The sequence below is a fragment of the Gossypium raimondii genome, chromosome 7 (genome assembly GCF_025698545.1).
Source record: "Gossypium raimondii isolate GPD5lz chromosome 7, ASM2569854v1, whole genome shotgun sequence".
In the NCBI taxonomy this organism is placed as follows: domain Eukaryota; kingdom Viridiplantae; phylum Streptophyta; class Magnoliopsida; order Malvales; family Malvaceae; genus Gossypium; species Gossypium raimondii.
In genome coordinates, this window is record NC_068571.1 from 46,029,755 (window position 1) to 46,047,122 (window position 17,368).

Consider the following 17,368-nt stretch of genomic DNA (forward strand, 5'->3'; position numbering starts at 1 on the left):
TTTTAGAAAAGCGCCGCAAAAAACCTAGGCCCAACGACGTCGTTTTATTGAGTTTTTGAGGCTTTAGCGGCGTTTTTGAAAAAGCGTCACAAATGCTCTGTTTTTAGTGGCGTTTTTGAGAAAGCGCCACTAATGCTAATATTTATTCTAAACCATTTGATATATAATTTTTTGTGGCGTTTTTATAAAAAACGCCGCAAAAGATAAGCAATAACCACAAAATTCATTTTGCTTAAAAAAAATTGGCGCTGCTTTTTTCCCCAAATTTCCCTCTAAAACCCAAAAACTAAAAAATCCCAAATTTGCGCTGATTTGTTCACAAAATCCCAAACGAAAAAATTTGGAGGAGCAGAACTACGCGCTGCGATTCCTCCCTCTACGATTTGATTGTTAGCTTCTCCCACTCTATTTTCACAATGAGGCCTTTGTTCTCATTTCGTTAAATCTAATGGAAAGCGATTGTTTCTCATCGACACTTTTGCTTTGGTAAATTACAATGATTCCTTCTTTTGTTTTAGAAAGCTGTATTTTTGTTTGATTTTGGAATCTTGAAAATATCTGAAGACATGGTGCATTATACTTATAGGTTAGGAGATTAGAGGCGGAAGGTGCGCCTTCAAGCAAGCCGAGGCAATAACTTGACCATGACTGAAATTTTGAATGATGACTTAGAAAATGTGTCTCTTTCAGTTGTTTCCAATACTAGTTACTCAATTCCTTCCTTCCATTTCAATGAAAAGAATTCAACCATGGTTTACCATCCTATTTATTTAGAAAAAAAGAGAGAGAGGAAATCGGTATATTTAATTGTTTAATTTGGGTTACAAACTTTTTTGTTTTTTATATGTTTATCTCACAAATTTTCTTTTATCTGCTTTTTACATGTTTATCTCACAAAGTTTGGTTTATCAATTGTTTTACCTTCACTTTTTAATGTGTTTCATGTGTTTATCAGCTAATTTTGCTTCTATTTATTATTATTTCCACTGAGAACAAAACTTGAGGGATTCATTTATTATTATTATTATTATTATTATTTGATTCATTGCACTGTGATCTTTGGATGGAAAACAAGTTTAATCAGGGTGGACATAGGTATGGAGATATTACCCTTCAAATACATATCCCTATTGTTGACACAATTTTTTGACAAAACTGGGTCGACTTGGGTTTTGAAAAATGAAAACGAAAACGGTAGTCGCCACCAATCCTTTTTGATAAGGTGTGATCGGGTCACCTTGAAAAGTGGTTGTTTTTAATAAACGGTTTGATTTTATTAAAACAACAAGTTTGGTCCACAAAATTCAGAAAAACGAGTTCGGGAGTCAGTTGCGCACGAGGAAGGATTAGCACCCTCGATACGCCCAAAATTGGTACCTCGTTGATTACTTAATGTCTTGGTGTCGAAAATTGAGAACTTTAAAGAAATTGAAAATGCTATCCTAGAAAACACTTGAATAACATGGATTAAGATTTAAGAGGATATTTGGCTATTTGGTCAAACGAGAAATCGAAACCCAGCACATTAGGGCACATTTTCTCGAATTTCCAAACGCAAAACATTGCCTTTATTATTTTTTAGAAAAAAAAATCCTCGTCTCGAGAAAACGACATGTCATATCCAATGCGTTAGGACACAACGTATCGAATTCCCGATACGAGAATACATGCCAAAAAATTTAATTATTTAAAAAGACATTTAATTATCTCGGGTTTAGAAAAGAGATCATGCCAGTGAGTTAGGACACGATCTTTTCTTAATTCCCGGGATCGTTTAAAAACTTGAGTTTGAAAAGATTCAGCATTTAGATTTATTGCGAAAATCGAAACCCAGTAAGTTAGGGTACGACTTTATCAAATCTAAACACGAAATTTTGTTTATTCAAAAAGTCATAATTTATGCATTGAACGAAGACAATTTAACGCAAAATAGTAAAAATAAAACACGATGTTAATATCATGAATTCGGTAATGTAAGTACGAATAATACTAACGATCATCAAAATGAAATAAATAAATATAAAAGACAAGTCAATCATGTATACACAATAATAAATAAATAAACAAATAAAAACTAAAGCATCAAAATAGACATGTAAATAAATAAAGAAAGAAAGAAAATAAAAGATATATATATGTATTCGTGAAAGAAAAAAATGTATATGGATATATATATATAGATATGTAGATAAATTATAAAATATGAAAAATATGAGTATGTATGTATATATTAAATGAATTATAAAAATATGTACATGCATAATGCATATATGTATTTATATAGAATAAAAATAAAGTTAGAAAATAATATAAAACTAATTAATATATTAATATAATAGTAACAAATAAATAAAAGGAAAATAAAACTAATAATAATTAATAATGATAATAATAGTAATAATAATAATAATAATAATAAATGATAATACATTAAAATAATTAACAAAATAATAAGATTGCTAAAACACGGACTAAATTGATATAAAAATAAAAAAACGGGGCGAAATCGAAATAAAGAAGACAAGAGGGACCAAATTGTAACGCGCGCTGAAAGATGGGGGACCAACAGGGTAAATAAACCAAAGCCCCAAAACGCTGCGTTGTAGTGGACCAAATCGAGATAAAAATGAAATTTTGTGGCCAAATCAAAAAATAAAAGAAAATAGTGAAAAAGGGCCAAATTGCAACATGCCAAAAAATAGGAGGGACTGTGCGAGAAAATAACCCGCCCGCACAAAAACACGCGGACCCTGGGTCGCGGGTCGGGTCGACGCGCGGGTTAAAGGGCTAAACGACGCTGTTTTGGCTATTGGTGCTGAAGCTCAAAACGACGCCGTTTCATGGGCCCTATTTAAGTCAATTTTTTTTAAAAATTTTCATTTTTCATCCATTCATTTAAAAAAAATTCTCTAAACTCTCTCTAGCCCCCCTCCCTCTGATCTTGGCTCCGGCCAATGGCCACCGTGCCGGACTCCGGTCGCCGGCGTCGGCGCCGCCGCGCACGGTGGCCGGCGAAGGCAAAAAAGCTTATTTTCTAGATCTCGACCCCCTGAGCCCGGATCTAGCCTCAAAACAACCGAAAATAAAGGGGAAAAAGCCGCTATTCCTCTCTTCAACCGGTTCCGTCACCGAAGAAGGAGTCTCCGATGGCGAGAAGACGGAGCGACTCCCAGTGAGTTCCTTTTTCCCTTTTCTTATTTTTTTTATGTAAAAGATAAAATAAAATAAGTAAAATAAAATAAACAAGCAGAAACGCATATATGAAAAAAAGAAAGTCACCTTCAAAAATCTATTTTGTTTTTTTATTTTCCTTAATGTTCATAGCCAAAATGAAAGAAGAGAAAACTCTTCTTCTTTTACAGTAAACTCGGCTCTTGCCGAAAAGGAAAAAGAAAAATCAAAGAAAAATCCCCCCTACAATCGTTTTGGAGAAATGGCTTTATAGCCGAAACTAAAAGGTCCTATCTGTTTCTTTTTTCTTGTTTCTTCTTTGTTGCTTTTTTTGCTCCGTTTGTCCTTGCTGTTTTCTTGTGTTGCAGGTTCGGGCAAAGTCAACTTGCTGCATTGGTGCAAGGTCGTACCAGAAGAGCAGACCTCGGGCGGTGGGCGTGCTGACAATGCACATGGGAGCAGCGGCGCGAGGCAAGGGCAGGGAACCCTAGGGTTCCCTGTGCTGTTTAATTTTTGGGCCCCAATGGGCCGTTTTAGATTTTGGGCCTTGGGCTATTAGGTATTTGTTTTTGTAATTGGGCCCAGGGTTAATATTTTTGGCACTAGGCTCGGGTAAAATTGGGTCTGTACACCTATAAGATAAATGAAAATGACATCCGGGTTTGAGTAACATAGGACTTCACTCTTTTTTTTTTTTTAACAAAAAAGAAAAAAAAGTAAACATAAAGTTTACTTTAGTGAATGCAACTCAGGCATATTATATATTTGTTAGCATTGGTCATCTCCTAATTCTTTTACTTTGCATAGGAAGTCTTAATATTAATTTCTATATATGGCTTTTACTTGATAATATATGAAGATTATTTTTAAGATGTTTTACATGTATTGTCTTATATTCCAATCTGGCATTTTGAAATATGAATTTCTCTGTCAAAGGTTCTTCATAAAGATATTTTCTTATTACGGTTTAATTTGTTTTTTCTTGTTAGCATGGTTGTGTTATCTTTGCTATGCTTTCAGGACATCAAAAGAACTCAAAGGTGGTTTCTCCTATCAAACCTGAAGAGCGAAAATCGTCGTCACTTATTGAAGTGCCTGCATTATTAGAAGAACTGAAAGAAAAGACAGACAATTTCGGATCAAATGCTTTAATTGGGGAGGGTTCCTACGGAAGAGTTTATTATGCAAACTTGAATGATGGAAAAACTGTGGCTGTTAAAAAGCTTGATGTTTCCACTTAGCCCAATACTCTTTTGTCTTAGATTTGTTTATATTCTGATATGTAATTTGGGGTCTTTTACAGGATGCTGAAGAGTGTTGGACACAACTTTTATACACCCTTTCTCAGTCTCTTCGACCAGCTGGTTCTAGGTAGGTTTCTTGTTCTTTGTCATTTAGATATACTGAGTTATACTTACTGGCAAAATTTGAGCAAGTCCATGGTGCCTTTAACAACTGAAACAACTGAAACAGTTTGAAGCTGTTGCTTTTGGTTTATCAAACTTTTTCTTCAAAATTAGGGATCTCTTATTTGGAGCAGTGTTACCTTGCATAGTTCTTTTGCCACTGCAATGCTTCTCTAGCATATATCTTTCTAATTTAGCAGCAAACATCTCTTTTAGAAAAAAAATTCTAATCTCTCGCTGTGTTTTTTTTTTATTTCTATAGTGAAAATATAGATACTGTAAAGGACCTTATTGGTATTGACCTTGCCAGCAGGTAGATATCTACAGATTTGATAGTCATTTTTTTTCTTTTTAATAATGATGACATTACCTAGTTAGACAATTTTTATATGCTGATGCCATTTTCTATAACTGGTGAAGAATTGTTGCTGCTATTCAAATTTTCAAATACCACTAGTGCCGTTCATGTAAGAAGTACATGTAAAAGTATATCATCTTTATACCGAGGGAAAAGATAAAGAATTTCAAATTTCAACTAGTCTAAACAAGCAAAACCAGAACATCCTTCTACTTATGCCTACATCGATATAGTTTATGCAGTTTTTAAGTTCAAATCTATATTCCTTTTTGTCCTAGCCACTGTTCCATGCAGTTTTCGTTACAAATTAATGATTCATCCTTCTGTAGCTTCATTGGCTTCCAAATGAAGAATACTATTTCTAATCGTTAACGCATTTATTGTTAACATGAGTTAATAATAAATTCTGTATTTTGGGTGTTTGGTTGATGAGAAAATATAAGAAAATTTGGTAAAAGATTTTTGATGAGAAAAAAAGTATAAATTTATAATTGTTAACTAGTAGAAAAACAATTATAATTGTTAACTAGTAGATTGAGGTAGGTAATGGTGGTGGTGCTAATTTGCCTGCAATCAAAGAGAAGTTTGGTCAGTACATGGTGAGTAGGTGCTTCACCTTTATGGCGCAAACATGTTTACAACATTGCTACATAGTTCACTTAAGTTTTTAAAAAGAGCTTGATCTGAATTTCAGACCTTGCTTCAGGTGACGATGAGTGGGAATGGGCAAGTTCCATTACTGGCTATTTCAAGCAATTTGTTGAAACCATTAATGTCTTCTCTACTAAAAAAATTCCTACTGCAAATATACATTTTTTTCTAAAATCTGTCATGTTTACATACTGTTGATTGAATTGTGCAAGAGCCCTAATACTTTTCTTAGTTCATTGGCAGGGAAGAGGAAAGCAAAGTTTTATAAATACTGGAGCAATGTAATTTAGCATTGGCAGTATCATCTATATCTTACATCCCCTAACCGTCGAAGCTCACTGAATTGATATGCACACAAGATTGGCTGCAGATGCAATCAGATGGTATGTATGTGCATTATGTTTGATTTTTTCACACAATATCAATTTTGGTTCATTATATATCACTAAAAAGATCTTGCTGCACAGGAGAATGGGTGTGTATTCTAGTATCTGTTGCAATACACTTTAGGGAGCATTACTTGAAGTACTTGTTCTTCATAAGCTTATTTCTTAAACAAAATAACTTACATTATGTAATAATTGATTGTGAGGTAGCTTTATAGGTATATGAGTCTTTTTATACTAACTATTTATTGCAATTGGTTCCAAATATTTGGTGAATTCAATTATTAATTTGCACTGCTAGTTTCGTGGTGTCATATGCCTTTCGTGTTAGAATTTGAATTGTTCCCCCTAAACAATTTTCTCTATGTACAGGTTTGATTGTGGCATGTTTATGTTAAAATATATCGACTTCTATAGCAGAGGCTTAAGTCTTTGTTTTGAGCAGGTAAGTCCATGGAACAATTTTTCATCCTTGTAGTTCATGTTTTATTTTGATTTTTCTGTGATTAAACTCTAGTACTCAGGGCAGTAGTTGTTGGGATGTAAAATCTGTTGTCCATCTGCCTAAATATATGACAAAAGGCAGAAGTACATATTGGAGATACTCTCACATGCACATTCATTCGTTTGAAACCCGATATCTGGTTTTTTGTCTTTGAACTGAGTTGAATTTTTCCATGCTTATGTAGGAACACATGCCCTATTTTCGTTTAAGGACCGCCAAGGAAATTCTGAAACTAAAAGCTGATTGATCGGATGTGTATGCCAGCTTTCATCAACTACTTTCGAAGGCCTTACTAGGAATTGAAATGGTGTGCAAAGAGATTGCTTCTTCTGATCTGATTTTTCAATATTAATACTGGACAAAGTATGGATATATCTTGTCAGTTGCATTTACTGCTGTTAGTAAAATAGGATTCTCTTCTTAGGATCTTAGTTTCTTCACTTGTATTAGACTCAACAATGGCTTGCATTGCATTGCATTGGTGTTGATTTTACAATTTTTAATTTTTATTAATTATTTACGTTTTCTCACTTTTATTAATTTTTATTATTATTTAAGTTTCCTTTATTTGCCTTCTTTTATCATTTTCATAGAAAATTTAATTTAAATAATTTTTTATTTATCCTTAAAAGTATATTTAAAGTTCAAATTTAAAAAATAAAACATAATACAATTTTTATCATAAAAATAAATATTATTTGATTAAAATATATTTTTTAAATGTTATGTTTTTTGTGGCATTTTTGCGAGAAGCGTCGCTAAAGGTCATGTTCTTTAGCGGCGTTTGTGACAGAAGCGCCGCTAAAGGTCATGGCCTTTAGCGGCGTTTCTTCACATAAACGCCGCTAAACTTAGCGGCAATGACAATAGCAGCGCATTTTGTAGCGCTTGTGAAAGCGCCGCTAATACTTTTAGTGGCGCTTAAAAGCGCCGCTAAAGGCCTAAAAGAACGCCGCCAAAAGTCCATTTTGCTGTAGTGCAAGCATATAAATAAAGCTAAAACAATTCTTTCAAGATAATAATGAAAATGTAAATAAGTAGATAAATAAATAAGATGGATAAAATTATAAAAATGTAAAAAGATATATGTATGTACATATATAATATATATATATATATATATGTATTTATATTCATGTAAATTAAAAAGTGTATATTGATATATATAGATACGTATATAAGTTAAAAAAAGGTATGCATATATACATATATATGTATATGAATTAAAATATATAGATATATATACGTATGTATATGTATGTATGAAATGTGAAACATAAAAAGTATATATTTATAATAAAAATGTAAGTATATATATTATAAAAATGTATATGTATATACATAATAAAACTTGGAGTCAAAAGATGCTCATGAATGCATGGCAATAATAATAATATTAATAATACAATATTGATAATAATAATAGCAATAATAATATCAAACTATTAATTTTAATAATAAAATAACCAAAATATAAACAGAGGGCTAAATTGAATTTTAAAAAAATAAATTTGGGGTCAAGTCGCAAATAAATTAAAGGAGAAAGACCACATTGAACGCGCGAACAACAAGGAGGGACCAAATAGGAAATAATCTCGTCCCTCCAAAACGCACAGCTTCAATGGGGACCAAATCGAAATAAAAGAAAAATAACAGGGTCAAAATTACAAATAAAAAATAAACTGCATTAAAAGGATGGAAAATGCGGAAGGACCAAAGCGGGAAATATCCCAAAAGTCAAAAATTTGGGGATCCTGTGGCGGGTCAGGTCACACACGCAGGTTATGGGTAAAACAACGCCGTTTTGGGCGTTTAAGGCCAGCCTCAAAACGACGTCGTTTTGATGGCCTATATAAGTAAAAATTTAAAGAAAAAAAACATTTTTTCTTTCTTTGTTCATAAAAAAACTGATGCCCCTCCCATTTTCTCTCATAATATCCGGCCTTCTGTCTTCGAGGAACTTTCACCGTAGCGCCGCCACATGCGACGGCTGGTGGCTCAAAATCGGATCTTTTTGGTCCCTTTTTGGAGTCGAATGTCTCTAGGACACGGACCCAAGGCCAAATCTCAGAAAAATGAGTCCAAGACCCGAAGAACGAGGGGAACCGCTCGTCTTCTCTTCCTCCGGCGCGGCGTAGGTAAGGTTCATTTTCCCTTCTTTTTTTTTGTTTTTTGTTTTATTTTTTTTCGTATATATATATATATATAAAACAAAAATAATAGGAGATCAAAATTAAAACAAAAAACAAAAAAAAGGTATTCACCTTGAGACTAGTTTTCTATTTTTATTCTCTGAAAATCTTCCTATAAAAAAAACAAGGTTGATATCTAGGCTTTTTATAGCCGATTTACATACTTTAGTTTTTATTATATTTTTTTCTCTGCTTTCTGCTATTGCGTGTTTCCTTTTGTTTGGCAGGTGGAGCAGGTGAGGAGGCCATGCGGTGGCAGAGTTGGTGACCGCTGGAGACGGCGGCAGTGCAAGTGGGCGAAGACCCTAGGTGCGACGCACCTAAGGTTAGGTGGCTGCTGATTTCCCCCCCTTTTTTTTGAAAATGGGCTAGGGTTTTGTATTGGGCCTGTTTATAATTGGGTTTGTTTTATTTTGTTGGGTTTTTTGGGTTTATAATGGGTTTTGGGTATTGGGCTGTTTGGGCCCGGGCAAAATTAGGTTGTACAGCTGCCCTTCTTTGCTCATTGTCGTGTAACGAGAATAGAACAAAGACTAAGAATGATAAATTTTACCCGGTCTCATCAAGTCTTCACTTTTTTGATGCTTTTCTTTTCAAGTAGCTTCATTTTAGTCCACTGTGTCTTGTTGCTTCGGTCCACTCCACTACAACTTCAGAGAGATACGACTTGTAGCTTCAATCCACTCTGTTGTAACTTCAGGGGGCGAGGTTTATGGTTTAAATTTGCTTCCCTACTACCTTGGGAAGATAAGATTCACCATAATTGATCTGCTCCACCACTGCTTAGGGAGACAGAATTTGCAATCTTCAACCTATTCTACTGCTGCTCAATGAGATATGACTAATGGCCTAAATATGCTTCTCCATTATCTTAGGAATATAAGATTCACCATTTTCAATCTGCTCCACTACTGCTTAGGGAGACAGAATCTGCAATCTTCAACCTACTCTACTGCTGCTCAGGAAGATAGGACTAATGGCTTAAATCTGCTTCTCCACTATCTTGGGAAGATAAGATTCACCATATTTGATCTGCTCCACTACTGCTTAGGGAGACAGAATCTGCAATCTTCAACCTACTTCACTACTGCTTAGGGAGATAGGACTAATGGCTTAAATCAACTTCTCCACTATCTTGGGAAGATAAGATTCACCATCTTCGATCTGCTCCACTACTACTTAGGGAGACAGAATCTGCAATCTTCAACCTACTCCACTACAGCTTAGGGAGATAGGACTAATGGCTTAAATTTGCTTCTCCACTATATTGGGAAGATAAGATTCACCATCTTCGGTCTGCTCCACTACTGCTTAGGGAGACAGAATCTGCAATCTTTAACCTACTCTACTACTACTTAGGGAGATAGGACTAATGGCTTAAATCTGCTTCTCCACTATATTGGGAAGATAAGATTCACCATCTTCGGTCTGCTCCACTACTGCTTAGGGAGACAGAATCTGCAATCTTTAACCTACTCCACTACTACTTAGGGAGATAGGACTAAAGGCTTAAATCAGCTTCTCCACTATCTTGGGAAGATAATATTCACCATCTTCAATCTGCTCCACTACTGCTTAGGGAGACAGAATCTGCAATCTTCAACCTACTCCACTACTGCTTAGGGAGATAGGACTAATGGATTAAATCTGCTTCTCCACTATATTGGGAAGATAAGATTCACCATCTTCGTTCTGCTCCACTACTGCTTAGGGAGATATAATCTGCAATCTTCAACCTACTCCACTACTGCTTAGGGAGATAAGACTAATGGCTTAAATCTGCTTCTCTATATATTGGGAAGATAAGATTCACCATCTTCGGTCTGCTCCACTACTGCTTAGGGAGACAATATCTGCAATCTTCAACCTACTCCACCACTGCTTAGGGAAATAAGATTAACGGCTTAAATCTGCTTCGCTGTCAGTATAGGAAGGCAAGATCTGCTATCTTCACTGATATGTTCTCTGGGGAACATGACCTGCATAATCTATTTTATGAACCTAATTATACCTAGTGATTAGAATATTATGATCGAAATAAATCAAAACATCTTAACTAAATGCGTATGCATAAATGTAAAATGTCATGAAAATGATCCCTCAATGTTTGAGTTGTTATTGCTCATTGTTCAATAAGGCTTTATTGCCAACACGTCAGAATGTTATCTTATCCGGTTGGTAATGCTCACATATTACTTAACCAGATTGCCCCTACTGTAATCTTCAAGGTCCAATCCACTGTAATTCTGGGACACAGGATCTGAATCTCCTTGGTTTCCTACACCATTCTAAACGCTTATGTACAATCGTAAAACTTTCTCTTCCGAAAAACCTCTTCTTATCACTCGGTGATCATCACTTGCTTGTTCATTAAAGCTTTGTCACCAATTTGAAAGGATAGTCCTGACTTAGACTTTTCCTCAGACATTTCAACATTTAAACTTGATGTGTGCTAAACAACAGTCCTGTCTCAGGTTATCAGAATAGTGGTTTCGTAACCACAAATCCGATTTAAAGAGAAATTTATTTAAATATTTTTGCATGAATATTGGTATGATAGGAAAATCGTATGAAAATATCGATAGAAAAATTTTACCGATTTAGTGGTTAGTTAGAAAAAGAAAGTATTGAAGAAATTGGGTAAAAATAAGGTATCGAGACCTCGATCTCGTAAAATTGAGTCAAAAATATTTTTATAAATATTTATGAAGTGTTAGTAATATGGTATTAAAATTTCGTTAGAAAATCTAAATGTTTGGGTAGTCAATTAATTCAAAAGGACTAAATTGAAAAATGTGTAAAAGTTACTAGAAGGGTTAAATAGCTCAATTGTTAAATGAAGAGGGACATAAATTGAAAATAACCCCAAAAGGAGATATTTTGGGCGGCATACGCTGAGAAAAATCTGGAGAATTGAAGAATTAAGGGTAAAATTGGAATATTACAAAATTTACTTTAAAAGTTAGGACTAAAGTGGAATTATCTAGATTCCTCTTTATTTTTCTGCATTCCCATCAGCCAAAAACGTCCTAAGGGTTTATTCAAGCTGGTTTTTCATAATTTTTGCACCAAGTGAGTTAATCCCTGCCTTTTTCTTGTAATTTTTATGTTTTTAAGACTTTTACAACTAGGTCCTATTACTAAATTCATTAGTTTTTGATTTTACGAATGAATTTGAAAGTTTCTATGAATATGTGCTGGAATTTTATGATGAAATAGGATGAAATTGAAGCTTTAATTTGTTTATTAGATGATTTTATTAGGTAATTTCAATAGAAATTGATTTGTAGGACTTAATCATAAAAAAGTTTGGAATTAAAGTCTAGTGCTAAAATTCTGATTTCCAAAGATTATAAAGTAGTTTAAAGTAATGTGATAAAGTGTTAATTGAGAAAAATCAGCTCAATTGAGAGGTTAATTGAGCAGGATGAAATTATCATTTATTGAAAGTTTAGGGAAAAATGGTAATTAACATCATACACTAAAACAGTTCTGGACAGCAGCAGTACTCTAACTTTGAAAAATCACCAAAATTTTAGAGATCTAATTAGAGGATGAATAAAATATTAAATTAAATCTTAATGAGTCTAGTTTCTTATAAAAGAAACGGTGTAAGCAATGGAATTGTAAATCATGAGATATAATAGATTTTGTGAGACAAGGTCAGAATGAATTCGGATTCCCCTGTTCTAACTTTGGAAAATAATTAAAAATTGTACAAAAATTATTATGAGTTATGATTTATATGGTTAGAATCCTTAATGAGTCTATTTTCAGAAGAAATAAACAGAAACATCATCCAAATTCTGTATAATGAGATAATTAATTTTTAGTGAAGAGGGGTTGGAACTGTCAAACAATGAAACAGGGGAAACTTTAAAGAATAAACTGTACTTTTTGGCTAAACCAAAAATTCTGAAAATTTTATGGTAATAAGATATGTAAGCATATTTTCAGGGAAAATTAATGGATCTTAATTTGGAGTTCCTTAGCTCAAGATATAAATAATTTAGTGACTGTGACTCAGTGAGACAGCTTCGAATGCACTATAAATAATAATGGAATTATAGAGAATGTTACATATGAACATGAAATGTATTAGATTAATGATTAAATTTATTTATTTAGATCCGGAAAATTCAAATACGAAGCAAGATCGAGGAAAAGAAAAAGTTCGGGATTAGTAGATTTTTGGTTACGAACAAGTGTCGAGGTAAGTTCGTGTAACTTGAATTATATTCTTAAATGCTTGAAATGTTTGTTATTGATGTGAAAATGAGTTGGATGTTTATTGTATGATAATTGATGAAGTATTGATATTCTTGATGAAAAGAGAAAATAAATCCCAGTTGAATGGAAGGAAAATTTGATGGATCTCTGAAAAGGAATTGACGGTAAAAAGTATCTAGCCCGGACGAGTGATCCTATCCTGATATAGCCCTCCCGAAGAATATGTGGAAAGTGGATTTAGCCCGGACGGGTAATCCGAATTAGGGTCTGAATTTAGCCTGGACTGGTAATTCAGATCCAAGCTCATTAGAGTAATTGTCGTTGCAGTAGATTTAGCCTGGACTGGTATAAATTATTAGACTAATTTGAATGTTGAGTTTGTGCATGATAGGGGAATAATGCATTGAATGGATGTATGAATGTTTATTGCATTGTATTGAAAATATTAGGTAAGTATAATTCTTGTTACATGAGCTTACTAAGCACAAAGTGCTTACCCCGTGTTCCTTTTCCCCTGTTTTGTAGTGTTAAGAGCTTAGAGGTCGGATTTGGTCGGAGACGCATCACACTATCAACCTCAAGATCTCGGTATATAAAGAAACTTTATTTTGGAAATCAATGGCATGTATAAGCTAGTAAAGTAGATGTTAATGTGAAATGAATGTATAGTTAGCCATTGGTATGGTTAACAAATTTTAGTTTTGGTATGTGATGAGATTATCTTATGAATATGATAAATCTATCTTGAAAATATATTGAAATGGATTGGTTGTGCCGGATTGGTCTTGGTTTAAAATTTGCAGGGAAGATTAGAGAATTATAAAGGGGTTATATTGAATAAAAAATAAAAATATTTATTCGATAAAATCTGGTAATGCCTCATACTCTATTTCGGCGACGAATACGGGTAGGGGGTATTACAAATAATCAGTCTATTAATCGTTATTTTAATGAAGAATGTTCGAAAAGATTATCACAATGGACTAAACAAAATGTTAGTGATAACGACTCTTGAAATGAATAAATTAATCAAGATAGCAAATTTCGCTAAGATACGAACTGAATAAGATGAAAAAGATTATCAAAATGGATAATAGGGAATCTTATTGAGAGCAAAGCTTGAAATGAATAAATTAATCAAGACAGCAAATTTTGCTAAGATTCAAAATAAATAAGATGACAATAGGTGCCCCAGATATCGCAGCATGAGCTTCCCTGCACAAACTTTCTGAAGACCATTCTGAATTTGATATGTGTTTAGGAAATCTACAGTACTTTGTCGATGCCCCAAGATATCACCTACCCTTTCTTGTTGATTTACGTCTAGCAAGATCACCACATGCCCCAGGTCTGATCACAATTTAAGTTGCTCCGATCACCTCATGTCCCATCAAAATTTGAGCCACCTTTTTCAGGTTTTCAACTTAAATCCCATTTGGTCTCAAGGCGCCATTTACGGGTTTTCGCCTTGGCCTCTCCTTTTTTTTTTGAACTTAAAGTGCCCTTTATGGGTTTTCACTTTGGTCCTCTTTCTTCAAGTGAAGTATTTCTTGACAGAATCTGAGTTTACAGGATTCGTCAAGTTTTTACCATCCATCTCGCTCAAGATAAAAACTCCTCCAGAAAAGGCCTTCTTTACAACATAAGGACCTTCCCAATTTGGCATCCATTTCCCTCTAAAATCTTTTTGTAGAGGAAGAATCTTTTTCAACACTAGGTCCCCCTCGTGAAATTCTCTGGGACAAACCTTTTTGTTATAGGCTCGCATCATTTGTTTCTGATACATCTGACCGTGACGAATAGCTTTTAGCCTTTTTTCCTCTATCAAGTTCAGCTGATCATATCGAGATTGAATCCATTCGGCCTCATCTAACTTTAGTTCAGCTAATACCCGGAGAGAAGGGATTTCAACTTCTATGGGTAAAACTGCCTCCATCCCATAAACCAAAGAAAAAGGTGTTGCTCCAGTAGAAGTCCTAATGGATGTTCGATATAACAGGAGAGCAAAAGGTAATTTCTCGTGCCAGTCTTTGTAGGTTTCAGTCATTTTCCCTACAATTTTCTTGATATTTTTTAGCTGCTTCCACAGCACCATTCATTTTTGGGTGGTATGGTGACGAATTATGGTGTCTGATGCTGAACTGACTACAAACTTCTGCTATTAAGTTGTTGTTCAAGTTCAGCGCATTGTCAGATATGATCCTTTCAGGCATCCCGTATCGACATATAATCTCATTTTCTAGAAACCTGCTAACTGCTGATTTCGTGACGTTAGCATATGAAGCAGCCTCCACCCATTTAGTGAAATAATCAATTACCACAAAGATAAAACGATGCCCATTAGAAGCCTTTGGAAATATTGACCCGATGACATCCATTCCCCACATGGAGAAAGGCCATGGAGAAGTCATAACGTGAAGGGGTGAAGGTGGTGCATGCATTTTGTCACCATAAATTTGACATTTATGGCATTTTTTGGCATAATTAATGCAATCCCCTTCCATGGTTGACCAATAATACCGAATCTCATAATCTATTTGGCCATTGTGAAGCCATTGGCATGCGTTCCACAGATACCTTCATGGACTTCTTCCAAAATTTTCTTAGCCTCCACAGCATCTACGCATCTCAACAATACTTGATCATTTCCCCACTTGTACAAAACCTCCCCATCCAGGACATAATCAAGAGCCAGTCTCCCCAATGTCCTTTTGTCATTTTCTGTCGCATGGTCGGGGTATTCACAGCTCTTTACATATCGTAATATGTCTTGGTACCATTGATGGTCATCATTTTCCTCTTATTCAATACTGTAGCAATGAGCTGGGGTCTCATGAATGCTAATCTGAATAGGCTTTAAATCTTCTGGCTTGTTCACTTTGATCATAGAAGCTAGAGTGGGCAAAGCATCAGCCATCTGGTTTTCTTCTCGTGGGAGATAAAAAAATTTAACACTGTCAAACTCCTCAATCAATTCCAAAACCAATTTTCGATAGCGGACTAACTTTGGGTCTCTCGTTTTCCATTCCCTTTTGAGCTGGTATATTACTAATGTAGAGTCTCCGTATACCTTTAGTATATTAATTTTTCGCTCTATGGCTGCCCGGATGCCCATTATGCAAGCTTCATATTCAGCCATGTTATTGGTGCAATCGAAATCTAATTTACTGGTAAAAGGATAATGATCTCCATTAGGGGACACCAGGACTGCCCCAATTCCATTGCCTACAGCATTCGAAGCTCCGTCAAAGTTTGACTTCCAATGATGACTTTCGTAGGAATCCTCTTCGGTGGTTGCCACATACATCAAGTCTTCATTCGGAAAATCAAAATTCAGAGGTTCGTAGTCTTCTAAAGCTCTGGTGGCTATAAATTCTGCTATCGCGCTCCCTTTGATAGCCTTCTGATTTACGTAGACTATATCAAATTCGAAGAGTAGAATCTGCCACCTAGTCATCCTCCCGTTCAACGCCGTTGACTCCATCATATACTTTAGAGGATCTAACTTTGAAATTAGCTAGGTCGTATGATAGAGCATGTATTGCCTCAATCTTCGGGTGGTCCAGATCAGTGCGCAACATAATTTTTCAATAGGCGAATACCTCATCTCACAGTCAGTAAATTTCTTACTAAGATAATAGATCACCTTCCCCTTCTTCCTCGTCTCATCATGTTGACCTAGCACACATCCCATGGAGTTGTCGAACACTGTTAAATACAGGATCAATGGTTTATCTGGCCTAGGCGGCGACAACACTGGAGTATTGGACAAATACTGTTTTATATTGTCAAAAGCCTCCTAGCATTCTTCATTCCACATATCTAGTTCGTGTTTCTTCAAAAGACGGAATATGGGGTCACATTTGTCGGTCAGTTACAAGATGAACCGAGTAATATAATTTAATCTTCCTAAGCAACCTCAAACTTCTTTTTGAGTACGTGGTGGAGGCAAATCTCGAATTGCCTTGACTTTTTCTGGGTCGATTTCAATCCCTTTTTCACTGACTACAAACCCCAGAAGTTTTTCTGACCTAGCTCCAAAGATACATTTGGCTGGATTGAGTTTGAGTTGGAACTTTCTTAATCTTAAGAACAACTTTCTTAAGACTTGCACATGTTCTCTTTCCATCTGGAATTTTGCGATCATGTCGTCAACATATACTTCAAGCTCCTAATGCATCATATCATGGAAAAGGGTCACCATGGCTCTCTGGTATGTGGCTCCCGCATTTTTCAACCCAAATGGCATTACTTTATAACAGAAAGTCCCCCATAGGGTTATGAATGTAGTTTTCTTCATATCTTCAGGATGCATCTTAATTTGGTTATATCCCGAGAAACCATCCATGAAAGAAAACAACGAGTGCCCCACCGTGTTATCTACCAGAGTGTCGATGTAAGGCAAGGGAAAATTATCTTTCGGGCTAGCCTTATTTAAATCTCTGTAATCTACACACATTCGTACCTTC

General features: G+C 35.0%; 1 protein-coding gene and 1 long non-coding RNA gene across 6 annotated transcripts; one reads left to right on the forward strand and one right to left on the reverse strand.

Moving 5' to 3' along the window:
- The first annotated feature begins 2,863 nt into the window (after positions 1-2,863).
- LOC105787761 (uncharacterized) lies at positions 2,864-7,007 on the forward strand. Of its 5 annotated transcripts, none has more exons than XR_008197751.1 (5): positions 2,864-3,730; positions 4,192-4,542; positions 5,819-5,969; positions 6,345-6,417; positions 6,662-7,007. It is a non-coding gene; the product is annotated as an uncharacterized LOC105787761 (long non-coding RNA). The 5 variants fall into 5 exon arrangements; XR_001131649.2 differs by having other exon boundaries at positions 2,864-3,172; positions 3,363-4,542; XR_001131660.2 differs by having other exon boundaries at positions 2,864-3,172; positions 3,540-4,542.
- An 8,425-nt stretch (positions 7,008-15,432) lies between these two features.
- On the reverse strand, positions 15,433-16,383 carry LOC105803523 (uncharacterized). The gene is made up of 3 exons (XM_012635755.1): positions 15,970-16,383; positions 15,711-15,816; positions 15,433-15,620 (listed from the first exon to the last, which is right to left on the reverse strand). The coding sequence occupies exons 1-3, from the start codon at positions 16,381-16,383 to the stop codon at positions 15,433-15,435; spliced, it is 708 nt and encodes a 235-aa protein (XP_012491209.1).
- Between the last annotated feature and the right edge of the window lie 985 nt (positions 16,384-17,368).